The sequence below is a fragment of the Cyprinus carpio genome, chromosome A7 (genome assembly GCF_018340385.1).
Source record: "Cyprinus carpio isolate SPL01 chromosome A7, ASM1834038v1, whole genome shotgun sequence".
Classification (NCBI taxonomy): domain Eukaryota; kingdom Metazoa; phylum Chordata; class Actinopteri; order Cypriniformes; family Cyprinidae; genus Cyprinus; species Cyprinus carpio.
Genome location: NC_056578.1, coordinates 45,457,432 through 45,485,182, shown reverse-complemented (window position 1 = coordinate 45,485,182; position 27,751 = coordinate 45,457,432). Strand labels below are relative to the sequence as shown.

Below are 27,751 nucleotides of genomic sequence, written 5' to 3'. Positions count from 1 at the left end.
GAAGTGACTTACATCCACACTGACAGTGAACCTGCTGCACGAACAGAAACAGCTAAATGTGACGTCTGTCATGATTGTAATGAGGTGCATGATGATAGAAAGATCAAGAAACAGTCTTTTAACAAGTAAATCCAACAGGAACAGGAAAACTAAGAATAAGAATATACAAACCACAACTAAGAAGAGAACAGACAGAGTTACAGACTGGCCACTGGTTGTTGACGCTTAATGATAAACTAGCTGAATGTTAACGTGTTGTTACTTGACCATTGTAATTGTTATCCACTACAAAAACTGTTATCTAGAGGAAATATCGCCTATTTGAAAACAAATATAAAACAATTTGATAGGCTTGCTTTGCATTAAATCATTATTGTCTGAGATGAGGTGAGTGACTGCTGGCTCAGCTGCTGAATCTTCAAAGTTTTTGGCACTCGATTCAATTTCTCCTTTTACGGCGGTTTGTCATCCCTCTCAACGATGCAATACCGCCACCATCTGCTCTTAGATTGAATTCAGTTTTAGATTCAATCACTTTCAATTAACGTGAGAGAAATGTGTACATACAACACTCAGTATGAACAAGTGAAATCTACTTAATTAAAGCATGTTCACAACCGAAACATAAATTAATTGTGTTGTACATACATGTTTCATTTTTGTAAATTCAAAGACATGCCATGTTAATTTTTTTCAGTGTATGACATCACTGAACTAAATAATACACACATGCAAATCACATTTCTTATTAATATACATTTAACAGTACAGATTAAAACATAAGAAAGATGCACATTACAATAAGTAATAGTGTAAGTCTGCATGTATTTACCTATTTGCCACCTATAGCTTATTCCTATCTTATAGAGCACCTGCCTCAAGATCTTTCACTCTGTTTACACTCCAATTGATGCACATAACAACAACAAAAAAAAATGCTGCTACTCCTACTCTGCCTGTCCTAGATGAGTCTTCAGTTTACACCAATGATCTAGGCGCAGCTGTCACAGAACATGCCACAGCCAAAGTGAATTAATATAAAAAGTGAGAGATCTTGAGACTTGCGGGACGCTTTGGTGCCAGGGCCCACGGGTTGCGTGCTCCATAACGAATTAAAACTGATAAAATATGAAATAATATAAAATATATAAGATGGAAAATGGGTAAATAAATATAGACTGGCACTGTATTTTTTTTTTTTTTTTAAACAGTAAAAAATAGAGGTAGGTGTGACATGCTCTTTTACAGATTAAAATAAATAAAATCTAGGCTACTGTAATAATTGTAGAATTGCACTGTCTGTTTACTCATTTGTGTCAATCGGAGTGAAAAATACAAAAAGCAATTAAATGACTTATATCTTACCAAAATGTGATTTTATGTTGCTTATTGTATTATTGATTATTATGTACATAAATGGACCATGGTGAACATATTTAAACAGGTTTTCAACCCTGTTTAGTTTTATTCAGCTGAATATAAACAGGTCACTTACAAAAGTTACTGCCACTCGTCAACGGCAGCTGTCGCAGTTGCTAGGCAACAAGAACAGTCCTCCGTAGGCTAGACCGGTCTGAGTGCTTCGGAAGCAGCCTTGATATCGTTCGCAGTTGTAGCAACTGTTTAATATTCTAGCAATAAACTCGTTTCATCTGCTAAATAAAGTGGTGGAGTGTAACGAAATACATTCCTTACGTATACACATACATACAAATGAGAAGAAGGCTATTGTGTTTTTTTTTCTCTCTCTCTCTCTCAGGACAGCTACAATACAAAAACATGGTACTTTACAATATCATTCACTGTTGTACATTAAACTGCCCAAAACTAGGCCTATATAAAGTGTTTTAAATGTAACAACCTTGAACATATGCAGAAGTAAAATACAGCTGTAGTGCAGCAGATTAATGAAAGACCATCATATATGAAGTTTTTCTGCAGAATACATAGGCTACTTTTAAATTAAATTAAATTAAATTTAAATTAAATTAAATTAATTTAAATTAATTAAATTACATAGGCTACTTTTACTCTTCATACCTTAAGTACATTTCATTTTCAAGTTTCCCAGAAGCACCATTTTCTCCAGAACTGTCCTAAAAGAAGAGAAAAAGCAATGAAAATTATTAAGAAAGGGCTGCAATCTTAAGGTTAGAAAATATGACAGCAGGACGTGCATACTTCAGAAATCATATTCCTGGATCATCAAGTTTGCCTAAAACATTTGTGGACATATCTTGCAACAAAATAAATAATAAAATAAAAAAAAATGAAATAAAATAAAAATACAAGTGAAAGCCTTGATTATTAAGTAGCCTTATAGGCCTACTTGTCCTATTGTTGTGGGCATTATATATGAGTGAGGGCCAAATGTAGTGAACACAAGATGTCCTAGTGGAAATATTACAGGTAATGCCTTACCTCCGATCCACAAAGGCTGAGTTTTTGTCTCAAGTACAGGAATTATCAAATTCAGCCCTCGATTTCATAAATACAAGAACTTTTGCCTCGGACAACCTAACAAATGAATCTGATCACATTTTTTAAGACTCCTGACTTCTAACATGTTTCACTAGCTATTTGAGTAAATTAAAATACAATACTTATATTTCTAAGTGTATTCGTCGGTCACCACAGAACCATCACCCGCTATTTTGTTTAAATAAAAGTCCCATCGCCACCAGTGCGCTAAGAATTCTGGGATAGGATAAGCTTTGAAGGATGTAGCTCATGAATTGGGACGCAGCTTGTGAGTGACGTCACCTCCCAATACAAACACGCCCCCAGTATAGTCCCGCCTCTCACACTGAGTGACAGATTTCCGTGTAGACATAAGAAATTCAAATGCAAAAGGAATTGCAATTCCATTTGAGTTTTGGCAGGTTACAGCCACGACGCAGAGAGTGAAAAAGCAAATGTGGTTATTAATATTGCTATTTAAATATGACAGGCTCATAACTCGTAAGACATGGGAAATACAGTTGCAAATGGACTTTGCTCTTTCCTTTGAAATGTGGCAGTCACTGTGCGTTCGTGAAAGTGAAAATGAAAACGGTAATGCAAGATTTGCATTTGGATTATGTCACAATTTATGTGCCCACATGTGGAAATGCAATTGAAAATACAATGTGCCATTCCTTTTGAAAAAAGTCCTGACAATTCTTTCATATTAGTCAGTCATTCTGTGGAGAAACTGTATTCTGTTCACAGTCCACTTCAGGTGTCGGAGGCTGAAATTCTGTACACACTTTACATATAAACTGCAGACATAGTGAGGGTTGTACAGTTGTGTACTGAACCAAACCCCTCAATCTCAGGTGATGAACACAAAGACAGAGTATACACTGCAGCTAAATTCAGTTCAGAATGCAGTTGTCAGTTTTGTAAATAACCAAACTTTGTGTTCAGCACTGAATTAGATTGATAGATCCATATGTACAGTGAAGGCAGTATACACTGTTTAAAAGATTCATCTCAACCATGAATGTCACTCTGATGATGGCATGTATTTTTTTTTATTATTTGTGCCTGAAGAATTTAACTTTCTAAAAAAAAAATTTAAACCATTTCTCAACAATTAGAGTAATAGTTTGCCCAAAAAAATGAAACGCATAATTTACTCAAACTCATATTTTTACGGACCTGTATGACTTTCTTCCCTGGAACACAATGGCATTATTTACAGCTGAATGTCCTGGCTTCTCTTTTCAGTACATTGACAGTGAATGAGGATCAGAGACTCTTAAAAAGGACAAAAATCACCAGTAAATTATTGATATGGCTGTTAGACCAAAAATATTAGTTGAACACATTAATTTCTTCATAACAGCATCAAAAATAGGCATTTTTCTGACAAAACAATAGATGTATAAAGACAGCTATTGCATTCAGTTAGCACTTAATCTATGAGCTCCTGCAGAATGTAAAGAGCAAGATTGTACTTGCACAAATTAGAGATACGACACTCACAATTAATTATTTATCTGCTTTCATATTTTACAGATTTACCCAGACCTACACTGACTGTGACACCAGACAGTCCTGTATTCACTGGAGAGACAGTCAATCTGACGTGTGTGATAAACTCTAATCACAGTGACTGGAAATATGAGTGGTATAAAGGTACAAACAACAGTGTAAAGTTACAGACGTCTGAGCGTTACACCATAGACAGAGACACTCTCACTATCAGAGGAGTGAATGAGTCTGATCAGGATCAGTTCTGGTGTAGAGGACAGAGAGATGGAAGACCAAACTCATCACAGGAGAGTGAACGAATAAATCTGTCTGTTAATGGTGAGTAAATACTGTGATAAACACTCACCTGTTGTTCAACAATACCAGACACTACAAAATATGAACTGATGCATTTAAAATTAACTAATTATCAGATTTGTTTGTTTTCAACACACTTAATTTTTAAGCAAACAAGGTTAATTAGGATGAGCTGGATGCATAAAAATAAATGCTATCTTTCTGATTAAATTAATGTTATAACCAGCAGAGACACAGGGAGTAAAGTCAGAAGTCTTGAAATAACGAGTGATTTCATGTACTTTTGTAATATCATCATACAGTGTGTCACTAATGAACAGATCTGATCATGTTCTTCAGTCTCAGCAGCTTCATCTTCTCTTCTGGTCACTGGTGTGGTTGTGGGATTGAGTGTTTGTCTGTTGTTCTTCCTCTCACTGCTGCTGATGTGGAGATACAAGAAGAACAAAGGTGTGGAGCAGTTCAGAACATGATTAACACAACTGAACAGCAACAATAAAGTTTCTGAGTAAAGGCTCATGAGAAAACATAATATCAAAATAAACAATAACTGCAGATACTCTTGAGTGATCATAATGCTCTTTGTTTCTGTTATAGATCAGCAGCGTAACATTAACCAGACATCAGTCCCAAATCAATCTGCACAATCTCAACTGGAAAACTCTCCTCTACAGTCTGGTCAGCCTCAATAACTAATTATATACATACATATATATACAGGTGCTTCTCAATAAATTAGAATGTTGTGGAAAAGTTCATTTATTTCAGTAATTCAACTCAAATTGTGAAACTTGTGTATTAAATAAATTTAATGCACACAGACTGAAGTAGTTTTTTTTTTTTAATTGTGATGATTTTGGCTCACATTTAACAAAAACCCACCAATTCACTATCTCAACAAATTAGAATATTTTATAAGACCAATAATAAAAAAAAAAAAAAAAAAAAAAAAAAAATTGTGAATTGTTGGCCTTCTGAAAAGTATGTTCATTTACTGTACATCTACTCAATAAGGGGCTCCTTTTGCTTTAAATACTGCCTCAATTCGGCGTTGCATGGAGGTAATCAGTTTGTGGCACTGCTGAGGCTGAATTGAAACCCAAGCCCATTTTACTTTGACCTTCACCTCAACCTCATCTTCATTCTCTCCACACTTGTTTCTCATTTTCCTCTTGATAGTACCCCACAGATTCTCTCTGGGGTTCATGTCTGGTGAGTTTGCTGGCCAGTCAAGCACACCAACACCATGGTCATTTAAACCAACTTTTTCTGCTTTTGGCAGTGTGGGCAGGTGCCAAATCCTGCTGGAAAATAAAATCAGCATCTTCAAAAACTGGTCAGCAGAAGGAAGCATGAAGTGCTCCACAAATCTTGGTAAAGGGTACAGTGACTTTGGTTTTCAAAAAACACAATGGACCAACACCAGCAGATGACATTGCACCCCAAATCATCACAGACTGTGGAAACTTAACACTGGACTTCAAGCAACTTGGGCTATGAGCTTCTCCACCCTTCCTCCAGACTCTAGGACCTTGGTGTTCAAATGAAATACAAAACTTGCTCTCATCTGAAAAGAGGACTTTGGAGCACTTGGCAACAGTCCAGTTCTTCTTCTCCTTAGCCCAGGTAAGACGCCTCTGACGTTGTCTGTGGTTCAGGAGTGGCTTAACAAGAGGAATATGACAACTGTAGCCAAATTATTTGACACGTCTGTGTGTGGTGGCTCTTGATGCCTTGACTCCAGCCTCAGTCCATTCCTTGTGAAGTTCACTCAAATTCTTGAATCGATTTTGCTTGACAATCCTCATAAGGCTGCGGTACTCTTGGTTGGTTGTGCATCTTTTTCTTCCACAGAGACCATTTTGAAGGCTCCTGAAACCTTTGCAGGTGTTTTGAGTTGATTAGCTGATTGGCATGTCGCCATATTCTAATTTGTTGAGATAGTGAATTGGTGGGTTTTTGTTAAATGTGAGCCAAAATCATCACAATTAAAAGAACCAAAGACTTAAACTACTTCAGTCTGTGTGCACTTATTTTTTTTAATACACAAGTTTCACAGTTTGAGTTGAATTACTGAAATAAAAGAACTTTTCCACAACATTCAAATTTAGTGAGAAACACCTGTATGTGTGTGTGTATATATATATATATATATATATATATATATATATATATATATATATATATATATATATATATATATATATACACACACACACCTTAATTCAATTCCCTCTTCAAGACTACATTGTATTTTACCTTGAATCATCAAATGCCTGTTTGCCGTCCAGCAGGTTCTGATCACATTTATGACGACGTGACAACTGTGAAAAATAGAGATAAAGGTTGAGTCCTAAACCTTATTATAAAAACAATCTATACATCACACAAAATTATGAATCATTCAGTCATGTTGGCTTGACTTGTTTGTTTTAGATGATCCAGAACCCTTGGCAGATGTCACATATTCAGAGGTCACTGTTAAGAAAAAGATGGACAAAGGTTCAAAAACTCTCTTAACTTCACCTGTACAATATAATCATCGGTTTTAACTAGAAACATTCATGCATTTCTAATTCATAAAATAAAAAAATAAAAAAATGTGTATTTCATCCTAATTAATTAAGCATCATTAATTATTTTTTTTTATTATTATTTTTTTTTTAGAAGATACCATTGCAGAGTCAAATAATGTGACATACTCAGAAGTCGGGAAAAGAGGAAAGAAATGCAAAAGCAAAGGTGAGATTCAGTTTTTCCTGAAGTACAATACTTTCAGAATGTTCTGAATAATCGTCTCTAGGTTACGTATGTAACCCTAGTTCCTCGAGGGAACGAGACGCTGCGTCGAACGCTTTGGGGAACGCGTCTAGCATGAGCGACTCTGAATATCGTGTGAAATTAGTCCAATGAAAGAGCGTGACGTCACGGGCGGGGTGACGTAAGCGACCAGGAAGCTATAAAAGCACATGCCGCGCAGCTGGCATCAGCTTCGAGTACCAGCAAGCGCCGGCAGGGGTGCCGGGGGTATGGCTCCGAGACGCAGCGTCTCGTTCCCTCGAGGAACTAGGGTTACATACGTAACCTAGAGACGTTCCTCTTCAGGAACTCGAGCTGCGTCGAACGCTTTGGGGAAACAAGTACCAACGCTGCCAGACTCCCAAACCCCTGCCTAGTGTGTATCCGAAGAGCACAGCTTAGGACGAGAGGACGGAAGCGCCTGGAGTGACCGGCATGTCTAGGCCATAAAATCTTGCGAATGTAGAGGGCGTGGACCACCCCGCAGCGTTGCAGATGTCCAGCATGGAGACACCTGCGAAAAAGGCCTTGGAGGCCGCCATACCCCGTGTGGAGTGAGCCTTGGCTCCCAACAGCGGGGGGACGACCAGAGGACTCATAGGTGGCGTTGATAGCCTCGACTATCCAACGACTAATAGACTGCTTAGAAGCAGGAGAACCCCTCTTGGGGGGACCATAGCCTACAAGCAATTGGTCTGTTTTTTCCACAGGGCAGCTCTGTGGACATATGCGTCCAGTGCTCGAACTGGACACATACAATTTAGCTTCTCTTGGTCGGGCTCCCGAAAGGGAGGAGGACAGAAAGCCTGCAGCACTACAGGTTGTGGTGTGCCAGAGGGGACCTTAGGAACATATCCCGCTCGAGGGTATATGAACGCTTTGGTCATGCCAGGTGCAAAGTCCAGATAAGTAGGGGCCACTGAGAGGGCCTGCAAGTCTCCTACTCTCCTCAGAGAGGTAATGGCCAACAGAAAGGCGGTTTTAAGTGTCAGATGTCTGTCTGAGATATCTTGAATAGGCTCAAATGGAGGTCTGCACAACGCCTCTAGCACCACAACCAAGTCCCACGGGGGAATACGGGACCGTACTGGAGGTCTCAGCCTCAGCGCACCGCAGAGGAAACGTGTAACTAATGGGTGTCTTCCCAAAGACTGACCATCGAGAAGGGCGTGGTAGGCCGCAATGGCCGCCACGTAGACCTTCAGCATGGAGTGGGTCAACCCTGCAGAGAGCCTGGCCTGTAGGAACTCCAGAACTGTACTAACTGGGCAGTTTACTGGGTCTAGCTGGCGGTCTCTGCACCATGAGGTGAAGAGTTTCCACCTCAGGGCGTACAGTTTCCTCGTTGAGGGAGCTCTGGATTGGAGGAGGGTCTCAACAACCTCGGTTGAGAGACCGGATGCTATGAACTGCGCCCCCTCAGGGGCCACACACACAGCTTCCACAGCTCCGGGCGAGGGTGAATTATCGCGCCTGTGAGAGTAGGTCTGCCCTGATCGGTATCTCCCAAGGAGAGCAGTCGAGGAGCGAGACCAAATCTGCGAACCATACTCGTTCCGGCCAGAACGGGGCTACTAACAATAGACGAACCCCGTCCCGGCATACTCTCGCCAGAACTCCCGGGAGCAGAGCAATAGGGGGAAATCCGTACAGACGAAGCCTCGGCCAGGTCTGTACCATAGTGTCCAGTCCCAGGGGAGCTGGATGAACTAGAGAGAACCAGAGGGGACATTGCGATGTCTCTTGAGTCGCAAAGAGGTCCAAAAACTCTCCATATCTGCTTCACCACCTCAGGGTGAAGCCTCCATTCCCCGTCTCGACAGTATGTCTGCTCCAACATTCAACCTCCCAGGAAAATATACTGCTCTGAGCTAGAGGAGTTTATCCTGGGACAACAGAAGGATCTGGTGTGCCAGCTTGTACAAGGGGCACAAACGCAGACCTCCCTGCTGGTTGATATAAGAGACCACCGCTGTGTTGTCGGTGCGCACCAACACATGGTGACCACTCAGGTCTGGGAGGAATATTTTAATGCTTGATGCACAGCTAGCATCTCTAGACAACTGATATGCCATGTAGAATGGCGACCGCTCCACAGACCGCGGGCAGGGTGGCCACTCATGACCGCACCCCAACCAGTGAGGGATGCATCCGTCGCTAGTGTTACACGGCGACCAGGAGCTCCCAGCACCGGGCCCCTGATTCAAGAACCAAGGTTTCTTCCACATGTCTAAGGCATGGAGGCAGCGCCGCGTGACCTTGATAGTTCGAAGTGGATTGCCCCTCGGGGAAAATCCCTTGGTCTTGAGCCACCACTGTAGGGGTCTCATGTACAGCAGGCCAAGAGGTATCACGTTGGACGCAGCTGCCATCAGACCCAACAATCTCTGAAATTGTTTGACAGTGAGTGACTGGCCTTCTTTGATTCTCTCGACTGAGATGAGGATTGACTCGATACGAGCAGGGGACAATCGTGCCTGCATCGCGGTCTAATCCAATACTACGCCTAGATAGGTGGTTCTCTGAACTGGAGAAAGTACACTCTTCTTGGCGTTCAGTCTCAAACCCAGCTCCCCCATGTGAGCGAGAACGACATCTCGATGTCGAACCGCCATCTGCTCTGATTGATCTAAAATCAACCAATCGTCGATATAATTTAGTATGCGGATGCCCCGCAGTCGCAGTGGAGCCATTTGAGCAGCATCCACGCACTTCGTAAACGTGCTGGGTGAGAGTACAAGGCTGGACGGAAGTACTCAATATTGGTACACTTCGCCCCCGAAAGCGAACCTCAGAAACTTCCTGTGTTGTGGAAGGATGGAGACATGGAAGTATGCGTCTATGAGATCTGTCATAACAAACCAGTCCTCAGACCTGATTTGTGGTACAACATGCTTTAGAATAAGCAGTTTGAACTTCAGCCTCATAACTGAGCGATTTAACTGACGTAGATCTATGATCGGACGCAACCCCCTCATCCTTCCTTGGAACTTGTGAAATACCGGCTGTAAAAACCCCGGATTCCCTGTCTTGAGGAGAGACCACCTCGATGGCCTCCCTCCCTAATAGGGTATTCACTTTTTGTTCCGTAACCAGAGCCTGCTCGTGTCCGACCAACGTCGGAATAACCCCGTTGAATTTTGGCGGTAAGAGCCGAACTAAAAGCAATAGCCTTATTGTCATATGCAGGACCCATTTGAGATACATCTGGCAGTCATTCAACTGCTGCTAAATGATCTACTAAGGGAATCAGTCTCTCGAGACGGACCTCTGGTGTAACTGAGGCAGCTAAATCGGCGCCTGAAGTAGAACACCATTCCCAGCAGCCGATCTAACTACTTTAGAGACCCCCGAAGGGGTTGCGAGCCTCTCAGCACCGCTACGGTCGCGGGCGGAAGAAAAACAGAGAGCAGCGCTCGCTGGAAACCGCTGCGCCCTGGAGCTCTGGCAGGGTTGGCAGCTCGACTTCCCGAGGGCACTGAGGAGAGACGGGCACCGTGTAATGCTTGTAAACACCACTCTACCCCAGTAGGGGTCGCCCTCTGCAGTCGTGACCGATGTGTCAGGACTTCTTAGCCGAGGACCTCCCAGCCTGAAGCACGGCCCTCAGATCCGGCTTAGGATGGGAAACCCTGGCCCAGAGCGTTGCTTCAGCCACCGGTCCCCGCGGGGGGGGAGCGCGGGCGGCAACACTCTGATTCTGTGCCTCCCTACATGAGGAGACGGTACACCGAGAGGGCTGCTCCCGCCCAGCAGCCCCTCCAGTATATATATATATCTCTAAGTGAGATAAATGTCATTATATTCCTCAGAATTTAATGCAGTCACACAATCAGACAAGTATACACGGTCTGGATTGTGATACAATTCATATCGAAAGTGATATATCGGACTTCTCATAGTCAGGTAAACACTGAATTTAATTCCTCAGAATTAAATGCAGCTAAACAACCAGACAAATATACATGGTCTGGCGTGGTAAGATTCAGATCAAGAATCAAAAAATTATATATCTAACTTCTCTCAGTCAGATAAATGCCTCATTTAATTCCTCAATATTAAATGGAGCCAAACAAGCAGACGAGTAAACACGGTCTGGCCTGTGATACAATTCATATCTAACTTCTCATAGTCAGATAAATACTGAATTTAATTCCTCAGAATTAAATTCAGCTAACCAATCAGACTAGTAAACACGGTCTGGTTTGGTAAAATTCACATCAAAACTGAAGTGATGTCATATACGCGTTGCCTCGGCAGCGCGCGAGCCGCTTAGTCACACAAACAATATTAATCTCCTCGGAGATAAATAGCTGCAGCTACGAGTTCACGGTCAGAGGGGGAAGGAACCGCAGCGCGGGCTTCCGAGCCTCGAGAACGAACTCTAAATCTAGGGAACACGGGTGAGATAGGAAAAACCGTCTCCAGCCCGTCCCCAGATATGCGAGAAGCACAGTCAGCCCCCTTATTTTTCCCGCGAGCTGACTGCGCGAGCTGCGCTCCTCATTAATGCTGCTCGTTATAATGTTTAGGCATAATATGCTTGCGAAACTGATGCTTGTGCAACTGATGTCTGTGCAACTGAGGTTTATGCAGCTGATGTTTGTGTAACTGCGAACTCATCGACGCCCTCCGTGTCAATCTCCTCGGAGAAAGAAAGGCGGTGCGTCGCGGCCGTTACTCAGGGGGAAGGACCGCAGCGCGGGCTTCCGAACCCAGAGATCAGGCGGATCTGGCGGGTGAGGTAGGAGATAGGGAAGCGCCCGTCTCCATTCCCTCCAGCAGATCTATCTGCGAACCCAGCGAATGCAGGCGCCGCTCCGCCTCGGCGAAAGCGGGACCAACACCGCGAGGAACGCTGGCGAAGACCCCCTCTCGAGGAAAGCCCTCCGGGATCGAAGCGTCCGCACTGGCGTACACAGTGCAGGCAGACGGCTCCCTCAAGAGCCGAATCAGCGTGCTTCGATCCCAGGCAGATCGCGCACAGACTGTGTGTATCCCCACTCGTGATGTAGCGAGGGCAGGGAGGGACACACAATCTGAAACGCTGATCTGGATTCGCCTTTCAGATGTCTTATCTTAGCTTTGCTCTTTGACTATTGCTTACTCTTTGAGGAGCTAATAGTGACAAACAACAATAAATAAGACTGACAAGACAGAATTAAAATCACACACAAAACAATTAATGAATACGTGAAGATTTACACAACTGCGCGGCATGTGCTTTTATAGCTTCCTGGTTGCTTACGTCACCCCGCCCGGTGACGTCACGCTCTTTCATTGGACTGATTTCACACGATATTCAGAGTCGCTCACGCTAGACGCGTTCCCCAAAGCGTTCGACGCAGCTCGAGTTCCTGAAGAGGAACTGACTGATCTTCTGTTTTGTAGATATTAATACTGCAGGACCCAGTGATTTGACTTACGCACAGATCAATATACAGGACAAGAAGAAAACCAAAGGCAAAGGTAAACACAACAAACTGCATCCAAAGACACTGATTCATCAAATTTAACTTGGATATAATAATTTTATAATATGAGAAAAATAAACATTGTAAACAGGGCTGATAGAGCCAGTTCATGCGACTTAATTTGAGAAATGTAACAAAAATCACAACACAACAATCACATCTGTATGTTTTTACTGAAATGAGTGAGTCTGAGTATTTAAGAGATGTTAAGATATTAAGAGATGATAAAAAGCAGGCCTAACAGACTAAAGAGTCAGATAACATCCTGCTGTTTTCATGATAGGTGCTGGACTTTCTGATGTTCTGATTGAAATGAAAACTAAGAACAAACACAGAGGTAAATAAAGAGATGCTCTGAAATGTTGACATGCTTACTGTATGTTACAGATCATGTGAAAAAGTGTGTTAAATAAAATATTTTATTAAAACCTGCTACTAAATAAACTAAAATAAAATGTTCTGATCTCTCTTATCATGGATTATCATTTATTACTGTTGCAGATGTATAGCATTCTGTTCATTCGTTGCCTCTCTGTTGTTCTCTATCAGGGAAGAGCAGTGAGTCTGGAGACACTTTGTACTCTGAACTGAAGCAGAACACAGACAGAGGTGAGAGAAACACAAAGTCAAGCTTCATCACTATTACAGTCAAACCACTAACCCAGGGGTCTTCAACTGACATTGCTTGAGGTCCAGTAATGAACCCTCCTCACCAGCCGAGGTCCGGACAATTATATAGGCCTACCTGAAAAATATGAATTGATGGTTTTTACCAGACTAGGGTATCTGCAGGATATTTAAGCTCATATTTAAGATTTTTTTAGACTGGCACAAATAAAATTAAATTGACTGTAAAAAGCATGATTTACAGTTCAGATACATGTTTTGTTTACAAAAACAAAAAGCTTTTTAAAAGATTAAAGGGGACATAACACATTTTTTTTTTTCGCCAATCTCATGTTAATCTTGAGTACCTATAGTAGTATTGCATCCTTCATATCTTCAAAGAGTCTTTAGTTTTATCAGATTTATAAAAGAAAGATACAGCTTTATGATTCTCACCGAAAACAGCTGAGATCCTTGAGGTGTGCCGTGGGCGGAGCTTAAGAGTCACAGACCGATTGGCAACAAAATTCAATTCAATTCAAGTTTATTTGTATAGCGCTTTTTACGATACAAATCATTACAAAGCAACTTTACAGAAAATTAAGTTTCTACAATATTTAGTAGTAGCTTATCAGTGGTGACTGTCAGTTCATGTGCATATAGCAGAAATGTTCAGAAAAATCAATAAAAAGACGTAAACAAACAGACGATTAACACTATTAACAGCAATTATGCAATCAAACTTATAGCAAAATGTGGTAGTTCTGTATGTTGTCTCTGGGTTAGCATCATCTGAGGTCCTCTGAGGGGCTGGCATCATCTCTTCTCAGGTGTTCTGGATCCAGACTGGAGCTTGTGTAAATCCTAGTTACCACGGGATGTAAATCCCAGCAGAAACAGAGAAACAAATAGAGACATAATTAGCATAGCTGCTGTTCCAGCCAAGTAAAATTAATTCGTTTAACCCAAGCTAAAGAATAATAATGCACATTTGATCAGATATAACTGCAGTCCAAAATTATGAGATGCATTATTTGGATGCTTGGCCAAAGAGGTGTGTTTTTAATCTAGATTTAAACAGAGAGAGTGTGTCTGAGCCCCGAACATTATCAGGAAGGCTATTCCAGAGTTTGGGAGCCAAATGCGAAAAAGCTCTACCTCCTTTAGTGGACTTTGCTATCCTAGGTACTATCAAAAGTCCAGGGAGTGTGATGGGTTGTAGCGTGGTAGAAGACTAGTTAGGTACGCAGGAGCTAAGCCATTAAGGGCCTTATAAGTAAGTAATAATATTTTGTAACTGATACGGAACTTAATAGGTAGCCAGTGCAAAGACTGTAGTATTGGGGTAATATGATCATATTTTCTTGACCTGGTAAGGACTCTAGCCACTGCATTTTGGACTATCTGTAGCTTGTTTATTGAGGATGCAGGACAACCACCTAGCAGTGCATTACAATAGTCCAGTCTAGAGGTCATGAATGCATGAACTAGCTTTTCTGCATCAGAAACAGGTAACATGTTTCGTAGCTTGGCAATGTTTCTAAGATGGAAGAATGCTGTTTTTGTAACATGGGAAATATGATTTTCAAAAGACAAGTTACTGTCTAATATAACACCCAGATTTTTTACAGTAGAGGAAGTAACAGTACATCCGTCTAGTTGCAAATTGTAATCTACGAGATTCTGTGTACTGTTTTTTGGTCCAATAAGTAATATATCTGTCTTATCCGAATTTAATAGGAAAAAATTATTTGTCATCCAATCTTTTAAATTTTTAACACACTCTGTTAGCTTAGATAATTTAGAGGTTTCACCTGGCCTTGTTGAGATATATAGTTGAGTATCATCAGCATAACAGTGGAAACTAATCCCGTATTTTCTAATGATATTACCAAGGGGCAACATGTTGTTGTGGCACTCCATATTTTACTGGTGATAAATGAGATGACTCCCCATTTAGATAAACAAAGTGGTAGCGATCGGACAGGTAGGATCTAAACCATCTTAAAGCCTGCCCTTGGATACCTGTATAGTTTTGTAATCTATCTATGAGTATGTCGTGATCTATGGTGTCAAACGCAGCACTAAGATCAAGTAAAACTAGCAATGAGATGCAGCCTTGGTCTGATGCAAGAAGCAAGTCATTTGTAATTTTAACAAGTGCAGTTTCTGTGCTATGATGGGGCCTGAAACCCGACTGAAATTCTTCATAGAGATCAAATTTTTTTGCAGGTAGGAGCACAATTGACCAGACACAACTTTTTCTAAAATTTTAGACATAAATGGAAGATTTGAAATGGGTCTGTAATTTGCCAGTCCACTAGGATCTAGTTGTGGTTTCTTAATAAGAGGCTTAATAACCGCCAGCTTGAATGGTTTTGGGACGTGACCTAAAGATAACGACGAGTTAATAATATTGAGAAGCTGTTTTTTCTGCTACAGGTAACAACTCTTTCAGTAATTTAGTGGGTACAGGATCTAATAAACATGTTGTTGGTTTAGATGCAGTGATAAGTTTATTTAGCTCTTCCTGTCCTATAGTTGTAAAGCACTGCAGTTTATCTTTGGGTGCGATAGATAAACCTAAAGTATTAGACGCTGTAGAATCTACATTTGTTATTGTATTTCTGATGTTATCTATTTTATCAGTGAAGAAATTCATAAAGTCATTACTATTTAACTGTGAGGGAATATTTAGATTGGGGTGGCGTCTGGTTATTTGTTAATCTAGCCACTGTGCTAAATAAAAACCTTGGATTGTTTTGGTTGTTTTCTATGAGTTTGTGGATATGCTCGGCCCTGGCAGTTTTTAGAGCCTGTCTATAGCTGGACATACTGTTTTTCCACGCAATTCTAAAAACTTCCAAGTTAGTTTTTTCTCCATTTGTGCTCAAGACTACGAGTTTCTTTTTCTTGAGTGCGTGGGTATTACTGTTGTACCATGGCACAGTACGTTTTTTCTCTAACCTTTTTCAATTTGATGGGGGCAACAGCTTCTAATGTATTAGAGAAGATAGTGCCCATATTGCCAGTCATTTTGTCTAGTTCATGTGTATTTATGGGTACACAGAGCAGTTGAGATAAATCAGGCAGGTTATTTGCGAATCTGTCTTTGGTGGCTGGAACAATAGTTCTGCCTGGACAATAACGCGAAGCTATATAGTTATTATTATTAATACGCAGAATGCACGATACAAGGAAATGGTCAGTAACATCATCACTTTGAGGTACGATATCTATATCAGTAATATCGATTCCATGCGATATAATTAAGTCTAGCGTATGATTAAAACGATGAGTGGGCCCGGTGACATTTTGCTTTACTCCAAAAACAATTTAATAAGTTAGTAAACGCAAGTCCTAATGCATCATTTGTATTATCAACATGAATGTTAAAATCTCCGAAAATTAGCGCTTTATCAGCAGGAACCAACAGGTCTGAGAGGAAATCTCCAAATTCTTTTAGGAATTCTGTATATGGCCCTGGTGGTCTATACACAGTAGCCAGAGAAAGAGATACGATAGATTTCTTTTGCATATCTGACAGTGCAACAATAAACACAACTAAACCAAACGATTCAAACCTGTATCCTGTTTTCTGGGTAACATTGAGAATATCACTATATATTGTTGCAACACCTCCCCCACGACCAGTCTGACGGGGCTCATGTTTATAACAGTAGTTTGATGGAGTAGACTCATTTAGACCAATATAATCATTTGGTTTTAGCCAGGTTTCAGTCAAGCAGAGTACTTCAAAACTATTATCTGTGATCATTTCATTTACAGTAACTGCTTTGGGTGTGAGTGATCTAATGTTTATGAGCCCAAACTTTAAAAAATTGTTTTTGTTCATTTATTTTACGTTTTTCTGGTTTAATCACGATAAGATTTTTTTCTAGATCCTACATTAAATTTATATTTTGACCTCACTATTCGGGGAACAGACACAGTCTTAATAGATTGGACAGCGCAAGTACTTCTATTTAAGTGGGTAGAACAAAAGCCATCATAGCAGTTATTTGAGAATTGGCTTACTAGTCAAATGGAGCGTAGAGTCCTGGAGATGTTGTCCGACAGCAGTCCTGCTCCGACTCTGCTGGGGTGCAGGCCATCAGCGCGAAAAAGCCTAGGTCGCTCCCAGAAAAGATTCCAATTATTAACAAAGAGCAGTTTCTGTTCTTTACACCATGACAATAACCATTCATTTAAAGCAAAAAGTCTACTGAACCTTTCGTGTCCTCGTCGATACGTGGGCAGCGGTCCTGACACGATGATCGTCGCCGCGGGCGTCGTGCTGCGAACCGTCTCGATCAGGCTCCTGAAGTCCCTCTTCAGCGTCTCCGTCTGCCGCTGCGTGGTGTCGTTAACCCCGGCGTGAAGCACAACCGCTCTGGGGCTCTCGTCGGCCTTCAGGATCGTGAGTATCTGCGCAGAAACATCGAGAACACGAGCACCAGGGAGACAGTGAGTGTGCACTTTACCTTCGGCTAACGTAGCACAGACGTGTCGGACGATGGAGTCTCCGACGATCACAGCGTCGCTTTCCGTCTCGCGGAGGGGAGAGAAGCGGTTCCGTGTGGAGATCTCGAAGACCGGAGGGGGAGAAGTCGTCGCCCGGGGCCTGGCTCGCGTCCTCCGCTGCGGATGCACCCAGGGTCCGTGGTGTCCCCGGCGCCGGCGTGAAGGACATCTGGGCAGATCGCGTCCTGGGTGCACCGGGCCTGTGCAGAGAAACACACGGGGTGGAGGTGGTGGGACTGTTAGCAGCGCGCTGTATACTTACCCTGGACTTGTGAGCGTCAGCCCGGGAGGTTTCCAGCGCGGCTCTCCGCTCTCTCAGCTGGGACTGCCTCTGCTCCAGGACCCGAATCTGCTTCCCCACGGCCTCCAGCTCGAGCTGCACCGAATGCAGCTCGAACGTGTCGTCAGATGCACTCAAATGTAGACAAACATCCACCATTAAAGCAAGTTACAGTGAGTAAAGCAATTGTAATGTGTGTGAATAGAGTATTAGCGATGCACGCGGGTTTAGCGACAACCACGCTGGTGATGCTAATGGGCTATAAGCTACTAGCAGACTCGGGAAATCAAAATAAAACTAGTGATAACAAGGGCGCTCTGATTGTTTTTGTTGTAGAATACGATAGAGGATATATTCACACGTTATAGAAACGAAAATGATGGTGTATAAAATAGATTTCAACAATAAAAAAAATAGAAGATAGAGAATAACGTGACGGAGCTCAAACTAGAGGCATACGACCATAAACAGAAATGTTTATGCAGTTTTACTCACCGCCTGCAATTCCAGCTCATGACCAGGATATTTTATCTCTGGGACTGCTCTATCCTTCAGTATCAAACGATCTGCAAATCCAGCGTCAAACTGGGCCTTGTTTATAAAACATGTGTCACTCAAATGACGGGAACAAACACACACGTGCGAAACTCCGTAGATGTCCTGGAAAAAACAAACTGCATCCACTGTTCCTTTTACGCTGGGTTCTTTGGGAAGCTGAACAAGCTTATCTTTCCCTCATGTCCCTCACATAGTGGCTTTGGGGGCTCCAGTGCCTGCCCTTTTTCAAAATTATTCAAAAGTGCCCCTCTCAGACAAATAGCAATTACAGGTCATTCTCAAAAAATTAGCATATTGTGAAAAAGTTCATTATTTTCCATAATGTAATGATAAAAATTAAACTTTCATATATTTTAGATTCATTGCACACCAACTGAAATATTTCAGGTCTTTTATTGTTTTAATACTGATGATTTTGGCATACAGCTCATGAAAACCCAAAATTCTAAAAAAAATTAGCATATTTCATCCGACCAATAAAAGAAAAGTGTTTTTAATACAAAAAAAGTCAACCTTCAAATAATTATGTTCAGTTATGCACTCAATACTTGGTTGGGAATCCTTTTGCAGAAATGACTGCTTCAATGGAGGCAATCAGCCTGTGGCACTGCTGAGGTGTTATGGAGGCCCAGGATGCTTCGATAGCGGCCTTAAGCTCATCCAGAGTGTTGGGTCTTGCGTCTCTCAACTTTCTCTTCACAATATCCCACAGATTCTCTATGGGGTTCAGGTCAGGAGAGTTGGCAGGCCAATTGAGCACAGTAATACCTTGGTCAGTAAACCATTTACCAGTGTTTTTGGCACTGTGAGCAGGTGCCAGGTCGTGCTGAAAAACGAAATCTTCATCTCCATAAAGCTTTTCAGCAGATGGAAGCATGAAGTGCTCCAAAATCTCCTGATAGCTAGCTGCATTGACCCTGCCCTTGATAAAACACAGTGGACCAACACCAGCGGCTGACATGGCACCCCAGACCATCACTGACTGTGGGTACTTGACACTGGACTTCAGGCATTTTGGCATTTCCTTCTCCCCAGTCTTCCTCCAGACTCTGGCACCTTGATTTCCGAATGACATGCAAAATTTGCTTTCATCCGAAAAAAGTACTTTGGACCACTGAGCAACAGTCCAGTGCTGCTTCTCTGTAGCCCAGGTCAGGCGCTTCTGCCGCTGTTTCTGGTTCAAAAGCACACGCCTGTGCACGGTGGCTCTGGGTGTTTCTACTCCAGACTCAGTCCACACTGCTTCCGCAGGTCCCCCAAGGTCTGGAATCGGTCCTTCTCCACAATCTTCCTCAGGGTCCGGTCACCTCTTCTCGTTGTGCAGCGTTTTTTGCCACACTTTTTCCTTCCCACAGACTTCCCACTGAGGTGCCTTGATACAGCACTCTGGGAACAGCCTATTCGTTCAGAAATTTCTTTCTGTGTCTTACCCTCTCGCTTGAGGGTGTCAATGATGGCCTTCTGGACAGCAGTTAGCAGGTCGGCAGTTTCTTACCCATTAATTTTTAATAGAGAGATTTGTACCTAAAATCCTATGCAAATTGTGGTGTCTTTTAGCACAGAATTATTTCAGACAATAAATGACAATGAAATTAGCACAGAATTATTTCAGACAATAAATGACAATGAAATAAATAATTTATGAGCTCAGCATTTAGTCATGAATGTCACTGCAAAATTTATAAAAGTTACAAATTGCTGAATAAAATAGAATTACAAGCATTAAAAAATAAGAAAATGTCAGATGTAGGGCAAACAGTTATTTTTCCAATTTTATCAGACAGATTCATCATTTCAAATCTTTCAATCTTGGTTTGATGGAGTTCTCATCATCCAAAAAACACATCATATGAGTAAAAGTGATCATCAAAATATGCAGCTACTGTATAACAGTCCTTAAAATGGTAATGGCTTCATTCTTTTAGTGACAGTTTAGTGACAATTCATTTGGGTCTTCATCAGTCGATGACTCACTTATTCAACTGCTAATACAGCCTCATATCCCAAAACTTTATTTTCTCCAAAAATTATTTGACTCACACATCAAAATACAGCAACAAATCACAAAACTTTATTTTCTCCAAAAATTATTTGACTCAGAGAGGGGAAGGCTGCAATCAAGGATGTAGCCAAATACAGTATGTCTGCAGTAGAAGTGTAGCTGTTTGACACAAAATAAAAATATAAACATGCAAGAAATTACTATGAAAATCAAGAAGAATTATGAATAACACTGTGTCCTATTTTTTATATAATTAGATCTTTATATAATTTTATAGAATCTTCTTACAGAAGGAATGTAATGACAGAGAGTCTTCAGCTAAAAAAAGAATCAGAATAATGTAAAAATAAAATAAGAGTTATTAAGAGTGCTTTATTTACTATTAATAATCTGCATTTATATAGTATTTTATGTACACCACTTTGGTCAGCCAAGGTTGTTTTTAAACATGCTTTATAAACAAATGAGAATGTGAACTTGAACATGAATGAATGATTCAGTGAGTTTTACTGCAGTGTTCATCTGAATATCTTTAGTGTGGGGAGGCTGAATGGAAATTATATAGGGTGACTTCAGTGACCACATGACATTGACATTTGTTTTACTGTAGTCTTGCACTGCTGTGTTGTTGTCACAGTCAATGGAGTCATTGAAGATTCTGTTATATTTCAGAAACCATTCTGACTGAACAGGATGGAATCATTCTGTTTATTATTTATTTATTTATTTATTTATTTATTTAGCATGTTTCTGTATTGTCTTTATAGATGATGATAAGTTTGGTCAGATGTCCACTGACCAAAGACCCAAGAGTCACTTATCCATGTTGTATCATAAATAAATACACATTTAAACATAGTGCAATAGGAAGTTTTCACTGCGTTAATTTTAAAACTACACACAACTATGTGTAAAACAGCCAAATTCTTTCAACAATTTTATTTAATATTGCTAGATATTTTTAGTTATTATTAGAGTGCTACACATAATTTGTATAGTTTTTCACTAAATGTATTTTATAATCAACATTTTAAATAAATAAATAAATAAATAATCTTGATATATTATATTATATGATAAAGGATGTAATATACCTCCTTGAAATTGATATTGATTAAAATAACCCCATCAAATTTATATTAGAATATAACCAGAAAAAAACATTAACTGAGACAGAATGACCTGAAAAAAACAGGATCGATTTGATTTGCCTCAAAGGCATTTGGTTTTTGACCAACCAATCAGAATTTATATCAGTTGTACGCTACATTCATCAGGTGTAATGCTTGGACCATCTTCTCTAGACTGAGTTCTTCTGTTTTCCCATTTGAGAGAGGCTTGGTGAGCATTTAAAAAAATAAAAATAAAATAAATAAATAAATAAATAAAATAAAATCTCCTCAAGCACTGAGGATGATACTCACAAAATAGAACATCACATCATTATACAAAGAAAATAACATCAAAACAATACATAAATTACATCAAATCTGCAAATGAATATAATATTTTATATAACATTAATATTAAATTACTTTATTTTCATTTTAATTTTAGTTAACGTTCTAGTAATTTCGTTTGTCTTCTTCTTATTATTAAAACAAAAAAATCTTACGTTGCAATTACAAAAAACAAAATTTAAATTAAATCATTTTAATTTTTGGTTTCAATTTATTTATTTGTAATTACTTTAGTACTTAAATTTAAGATAGATGAAAATGAAAAATGCTGCCTTAGCAACTAGCTAAAATAAAATAACCTTAATTTATTACAAGTAATGAATTTATGGGTTTAGTTTATTTAACAATAAAATCCCTGGTGTGAATGCTTTATAATATATTCATTAATTGGCCATCTTAAAATTATGTATTTGCAGATCTTAATAAGTTTATTTAATTATATGTTTTAAAATAATATAAAGGAATAACACTATACACATCATACAAAAAATAGTAAAAAAAAAAAAATAAACCCTAAAAGGGGAATTGAGATTCAGCATAGTAACTCCATAAATGGAACAAACTAAAGTAAACACAAGAAAAAAAAAGCAAAATACCTCCACACAAACAACAAACCCAGGTCATCACAATCACACTTTCACTACAAGTTATCACACAAACCACAAACCTACATTTTCAATACATTTTTACAAACTAAACACAACACCACTTTCCCAAACTGTCGGTCACTACGAGTTATGCAAAAGCAGACAATGTATAGTCAATAAATCGGATGGTTCGTACGATTCAATATCGATTCTCATACCCAGCGATACGATATTTGCAGATACCTCAAATAGGGGTGTAAATCGGATGGTTCGTCACGATACGATTCGATATCGATTCTCATACCCAGCGATACGATATTTGCCGATACCTCAAAAAATTCTATGATACGATTACGATTTGATTCAATACAGAAGTATATCGATCAATATATTGATATTATACATCTATTTTAAACAACCATCTACATTTTTATTAACTCACAAATGCAACCAAAATATATAACATGAACATTTATCTGAAATTTTCACATTGTGTACCTCAATTGGAACATTTACAACAAAAAAAATTGGCCTACACATTTTTTTTTTTTTTTTTTTTTATAATACAGAAAATAAATAATTGGAAAAAACAATTCTGGCTGCTACTATGGGCTCAGTGCTAAAAATCTTTTCTACAGTTAACCAAATTCTGAGCAATAGCAGAAAATAAATACAATACAACAAAGACAAGTTCAGTAAACTTTAAAACAGTTAAATAAACTGTTTTCAGGTTTTCAGCTCAGTCTAAAATACATTTTAAGGTATGGTACAGTAATGTAGTAATCAAATGTAAAATAACTGCATAGTCTTCACTGTATAAATTAAATATAGATTAATCATTTTTGATTTCACAAACGTTATTTAGTCAGGAGCAGTGAGCACTTGTATTTTTCTTTGACAGCATAAGATTTATTATTAGTTTGCTTTCCCTTTAAGAACCAAGCACGAATTTAATATAGCCTACACATGCCTTTTCTTTCTGAACTGTTTACGTTAAGACTAACCGACTGTGTTTACTAGGAAATTCACCAAAACATGCATTTTGATGTAATTTTGTCTGTATTTATTCATCCATGCAAAAAAAAGTGGAAGAGAGCTCAATTTAGTATTCGCGTGGTGCGGCTGTCTGTGTGTGCGCGCTTCAGATGTGTGCGCTGAAAACTTCTCACACAGCGCTTAACTGTTCCCCAAAAAATCCAGAGCGTCTTTTATGCTTCACCTTGTGCCTTTGGCAGTCGTTATACCGAGTCCTGATTCGTGAGTTTGAGCGAGAATGCACGCGTTGGCGGTAATGCATAGACGGACATTATGTGAAAATGTGGAAAGTGCCAATTAAGGTGCCTATTTATATTACAGATATCGATATTTTACGTGTGGCATCGATGCATTGTATCGTCAGACATCGTATCGATGTATCGATCCATATCGATGAATCCTTACACCCCTAGTAACAGCAGTAGGGCAGCACAGCAGCTGTTTTTGAAACGTGCAGTGCTCATTTTTATTCAATAAATCATAGCCTTTCGAAGTTTAATTGTCACAAAACATATCGCAATTCTAGTTTTAGCACCTTCAAATTTAAGACGTTTTGTGGACTTAAATTTGATACAGCTAAATTTAAGACTTTTTAAAGATCCATCAAATTTCCTAATATTTGAGAATGCCATTGTTTTTCACTCACTGAAAGTTTCATCTGTCTGCGCGCCGCTCTCTTCACTGCACGCACGACTGCACTTCTGACTGTAGCAACAGTTAACTGTAATAGTAGCCTGTGGTGCTGTAGGACCTAAGCGGCTCTACTGAGCTGCCCTTGATGTGCTTGATATACATTTGATTATGTTAGAAAATAGCATTTGACATTCATTTATTTCATTATGTCAAAAGGCTTCGCAGTCCGGGTTCGGACCGGAGTCCGCCAGTCGGTGACCCCTGCACTAACCTTACGAAATAACCATCATGCACAATTTCTGCTACAGATCAGAATGATTCCTAAAGTCATGTGGCTTGTTGAGGAAATGTAAAAATAATATGTTTTATAATTATTTAATTGTTATTGATTATTTGTGTTCTTCAGATGCTGATGCTGAAGTTGGTGATGCAACCTATGCTCAATCTATTAAGAAAAAGAATAAAACACGTAAGAATTTGCACTTGTTCCTGCAGATTGTGGCACATATTGGTTCTCTTACATTATAAATATGCAATTATTATCAATCTACTATTATAGCCTATTAATTGAATAACATATATAAATATATATTATACTGTCTTAATTGTTAACATTTTTCATAATGCATTATCTTCTTATCGATCCACTAGTTCACATTTACAACTCTGCATGTTTGCTGGATAAAAACATGGGTTGATTTTCACTTTTATCTGAACAAAAGCAGTCAGGCTTATTAAAAAATGCACATTAATTATCTGCCAGCAGGAGGCGCTTTTGGAACAGCAGAAATACAGGGGTTTCCACGGTAACAGCAATAGGGCAGCACAGCAGCTGTTTTTGAACCGTGCAGTGCTCATTTTTATTCAATAAAATCATAGCCTTTCAAAGTTTAATTGTCACACTAAGCCATATCGCAATTCTAGTTTTAATGGCATCCCCAAATTTAAGAGGTTTTATGGCCTTAAATTTGATACAGCTAAATGTAAGACTTTTTTAAGGACCCATCAACTTTTTTTAAGTTTTGAGAATGCCATTGTTTTTCACTCACTGGAAGTTTCATCTGTCTGTGCGCCTGTAAAGATAGTCCACTGAAGACGAGTGTAGTGAGAACCCAAGTGCAGTTTATTTACAAGGTGATAATCCAAACATCCAAACAATAAAAAAAGACTTGACTTGAACAGACTTGAACAAACGTGAACAGACTTGACTAGACCTGACTTGGCTTGACTTGAACAGACTTGACAAGGCTTGAACAGACTTAGCATGAAACAGACTTGACTTGACATAGACTGGACTCACCGACAGCAGGTTACAACATTAATACACGACAAGAGACAATGGCAAAGACATGGCTACTTATACAGACAATGAGGGTCACGTGACATGAACAAACCAATGGGAAACAAGACACATGGCTAAAGCAACCAATGAGCAAACAGAACTGATAATCACATGACAAGACAGTAACCAATGAGAACATGACACATACACAAGGCAGAGATACATGAGGGCAAGGGAAGCATGACACAAACAGCATAAATCAAACTACAAAATAAAAGACATGAAAACAATAAACAAGAAACAAAACTCAAAACAGACCGTACAGTGCCGCTCTCTTCACTGCACGCACGACTGCACTTCTGACCGTAGCAACAGTTAACTGTAATAGTAGCCTGTGGTGCCGTAGGACCTAAGCGGCTGTACTGAGCTACCCTTGATGTGCTTGATATACATTTCATTATGTTAGAAAATAGCATTTGGCATTTATTTATTTCATTATGTCAAAAGGCTTCGCAGTCCGGATGGATGCATCTCGCGGTCCGGGTTCGGACCGGGGTCCGCCAGTCGGTGACCCCTGCACTAACCTTGCGAAATAACCATCATGCACCATTTCTCCTACAGATCAGAATGACTCCTAAAGTCACACGGCTTGTTGAGGAAATGTAAAAATAATATGTTTTATAATTATTTTATTGTTATTGATTATTTGTGTTCTTCAGATGCTGATGCTGAAGTTGGTGATGCAACTTATGCTGCACCTATTAGGAAGAAGAATAAAACCCGTAAGAATTTGCACTTGTTCCTGCAGATTGTGGCACATATTGGTTCTTTTACATTATAAACATGTTTTAAGTGATTCAGATTAGTTGCGTGTGAGTATCAAAAGTTAATCATGATCTTAGAACAGTAAATCATCAGCTCAAATCAGAGGTTTGTGTTATTCACATCACCTGCATAATGCATCATCTTTTATCTGTTTAAAGGTCCCTGAGTGCAGAGAAGACAACAGACGGCTAAAAGAGATTCACAGCAGCAGACACAGTAACACTTGCATTGCTTAAAAAAATAATCTGAGTGAACTGCTTATGCACATGCTTGATTGAAATACTTTAGAGATATGCAGTGTATTATCTGTACACATTTTATGTAAGCAAACAAATGTATCTATAATATTTAGTACAACATTTTCTCCAGTGGGCACTTATGTTTAACACAACTCTAAATGAAACTGTCCTAAACGTTATTCCATTATTCTGTTGGTGCTGCACAACAGTGTAATAAATAGTGTAACTGGGCATTTAGTTGATAAAATTCAATACAATGTGTTCTTTGTCTTATAAAAGAATGCCTGTGTTTTTGCCAAGTCATTAACACAGATGAAGATGATTTTTCTTAAATGCATGTATTTTCAGTAAGAAATTAATAATTGTATGCAAGTGCATTGTTTAAAGAAAACATTTTAAATGTCTTACATTTATATTCTTAATATGGTTAAAATTTTTATAACTGTTTTGCAGATATGTTCTCAGTTGTTCACTCATTGATTTTATAGGATTTGCGATCGCTTTAGACTTAGAGTATTAAATGTGGAAACTGTATAAATAAAGCTCTGTTTAAACTTTACTTGCTTTTTTTTTTTTACAACACTGAGTTCATTTTTATAAACATTATAAAAAATGTCATATATGTACACTGAAAAAAAGCGCAATAAAATAAAAGATTCTCTTTCTCTGGATCATTGTTTTTACACTGGTGATTCTTTTTAACTAACGCTTTCATTTATACCAAACAAGGCCGTAATCATGTCTAGAACCTCTAATGGTATTTAAGGAAATAACTAAATAAAGGATTTAAATGGATTTAGGGGAACAGTAAAAGAACAAGAATACATTTTTTATTTATTTATTTTATTTTTATTTTTTTATCTGAACTGCAAATAATATTTTTATTTTAAAATATGCACTTATTCAGTTTTAGTAATATTTCTAATATGTTTAAAGCTCACTAATTACATGAATCACTTACATTCAAAACAGCGGAATTTGACAAAATAGTCAAATTCAAATTTGGTTTGAAATCCTATTCAAATCTCATTTCTGGAATTCTGTTAGTCTGACCGCTCAGATCTGATTATGCCTAGTGTTTTTGCCTGTGTCACTTTCTCGCGCCATGTAAAACGTAAACATGTCAGGTGTTGTGTGTAGAAAACATGCTGAATGTCTCTGCAGTGAAACGG

At 39.3% G+C, this 27,751-nt stretch overlaps 1 protein-coding gene across 6 annotated transcripts in view; it reads left to right on the top strand.

Annotated features, from left to right (window-relative positions):
- Nucleotides 1-27,232, top strand: part of LOC109078437 (leukocyte immunoglobulin-like receptor subfamily B member 3) — a 351,195-nt gene extending 323,963 nt beyond the window's left edge. For 2 of the 6 annotated variants that reach the window (XM_042761279.1, XM_042761274.1), the window contains exons 3-14: nucleotides 4,003-4,296; nucleotides 4,615-4,725; nucleotides 4,873-4,953; nucleotides 6,567-6,620; nucleotides 6,712-6,777; nucleotides 6,943-7,017; nucleotides 12,466-12,543; nucleotides 12,832-12,885; nucleotides 13,098-13,157; nucleotides 24,640-24,702; nucleotides 26,235-26,297; nucleotides 26,499-27,232. In XM_042761279.1, coding sequence (XP_042617213.1) covers nucleotides 4,003-4,296; nucleotides 4,615-4,725; nucleotides 4,873-4,953; nucleotides 6,567-6,620; nucleotides 6,712-6,777; nucleotides 6,943-7,017; nucleotides 12,466-12,543; nucleotides 12,832-12,885; nucleotides 13,098-13,157; nucleotides 24,640-24,702; nucleotides 26,235-26,297; nucleotides 26,499-26,506 — 1,007 coding nt within the window. In that variant the 3' untranslated portion in view covers nucleotides 26,507-27,232. The remainder of the gene's footprint in view (nucleotides 1-4,002; nucleotides 4,297-4,614; nucleotides 4,726-4,872; nucleotides 4,954-6,566; nucleotides 6,621-6,711; nucleotides 6,778-6,942; nucleotides 7,018-12,465; nucleotides 12,544-12,831; nucleotides 12,886-13,097; nucleotides 13,158-24,639; nucleotides 24,703-26,234; nucleotides 26,298-26,498) is intronic. The other 4 variants (XM_042761277.1, XM_042761276.1, XM_042761275.1 and 1 more) reach the window with 4 other exon arrangements.
- The last annotated feature ends 519 nt before the right edge of the window (nucleotides 27,233-27,751 follow it).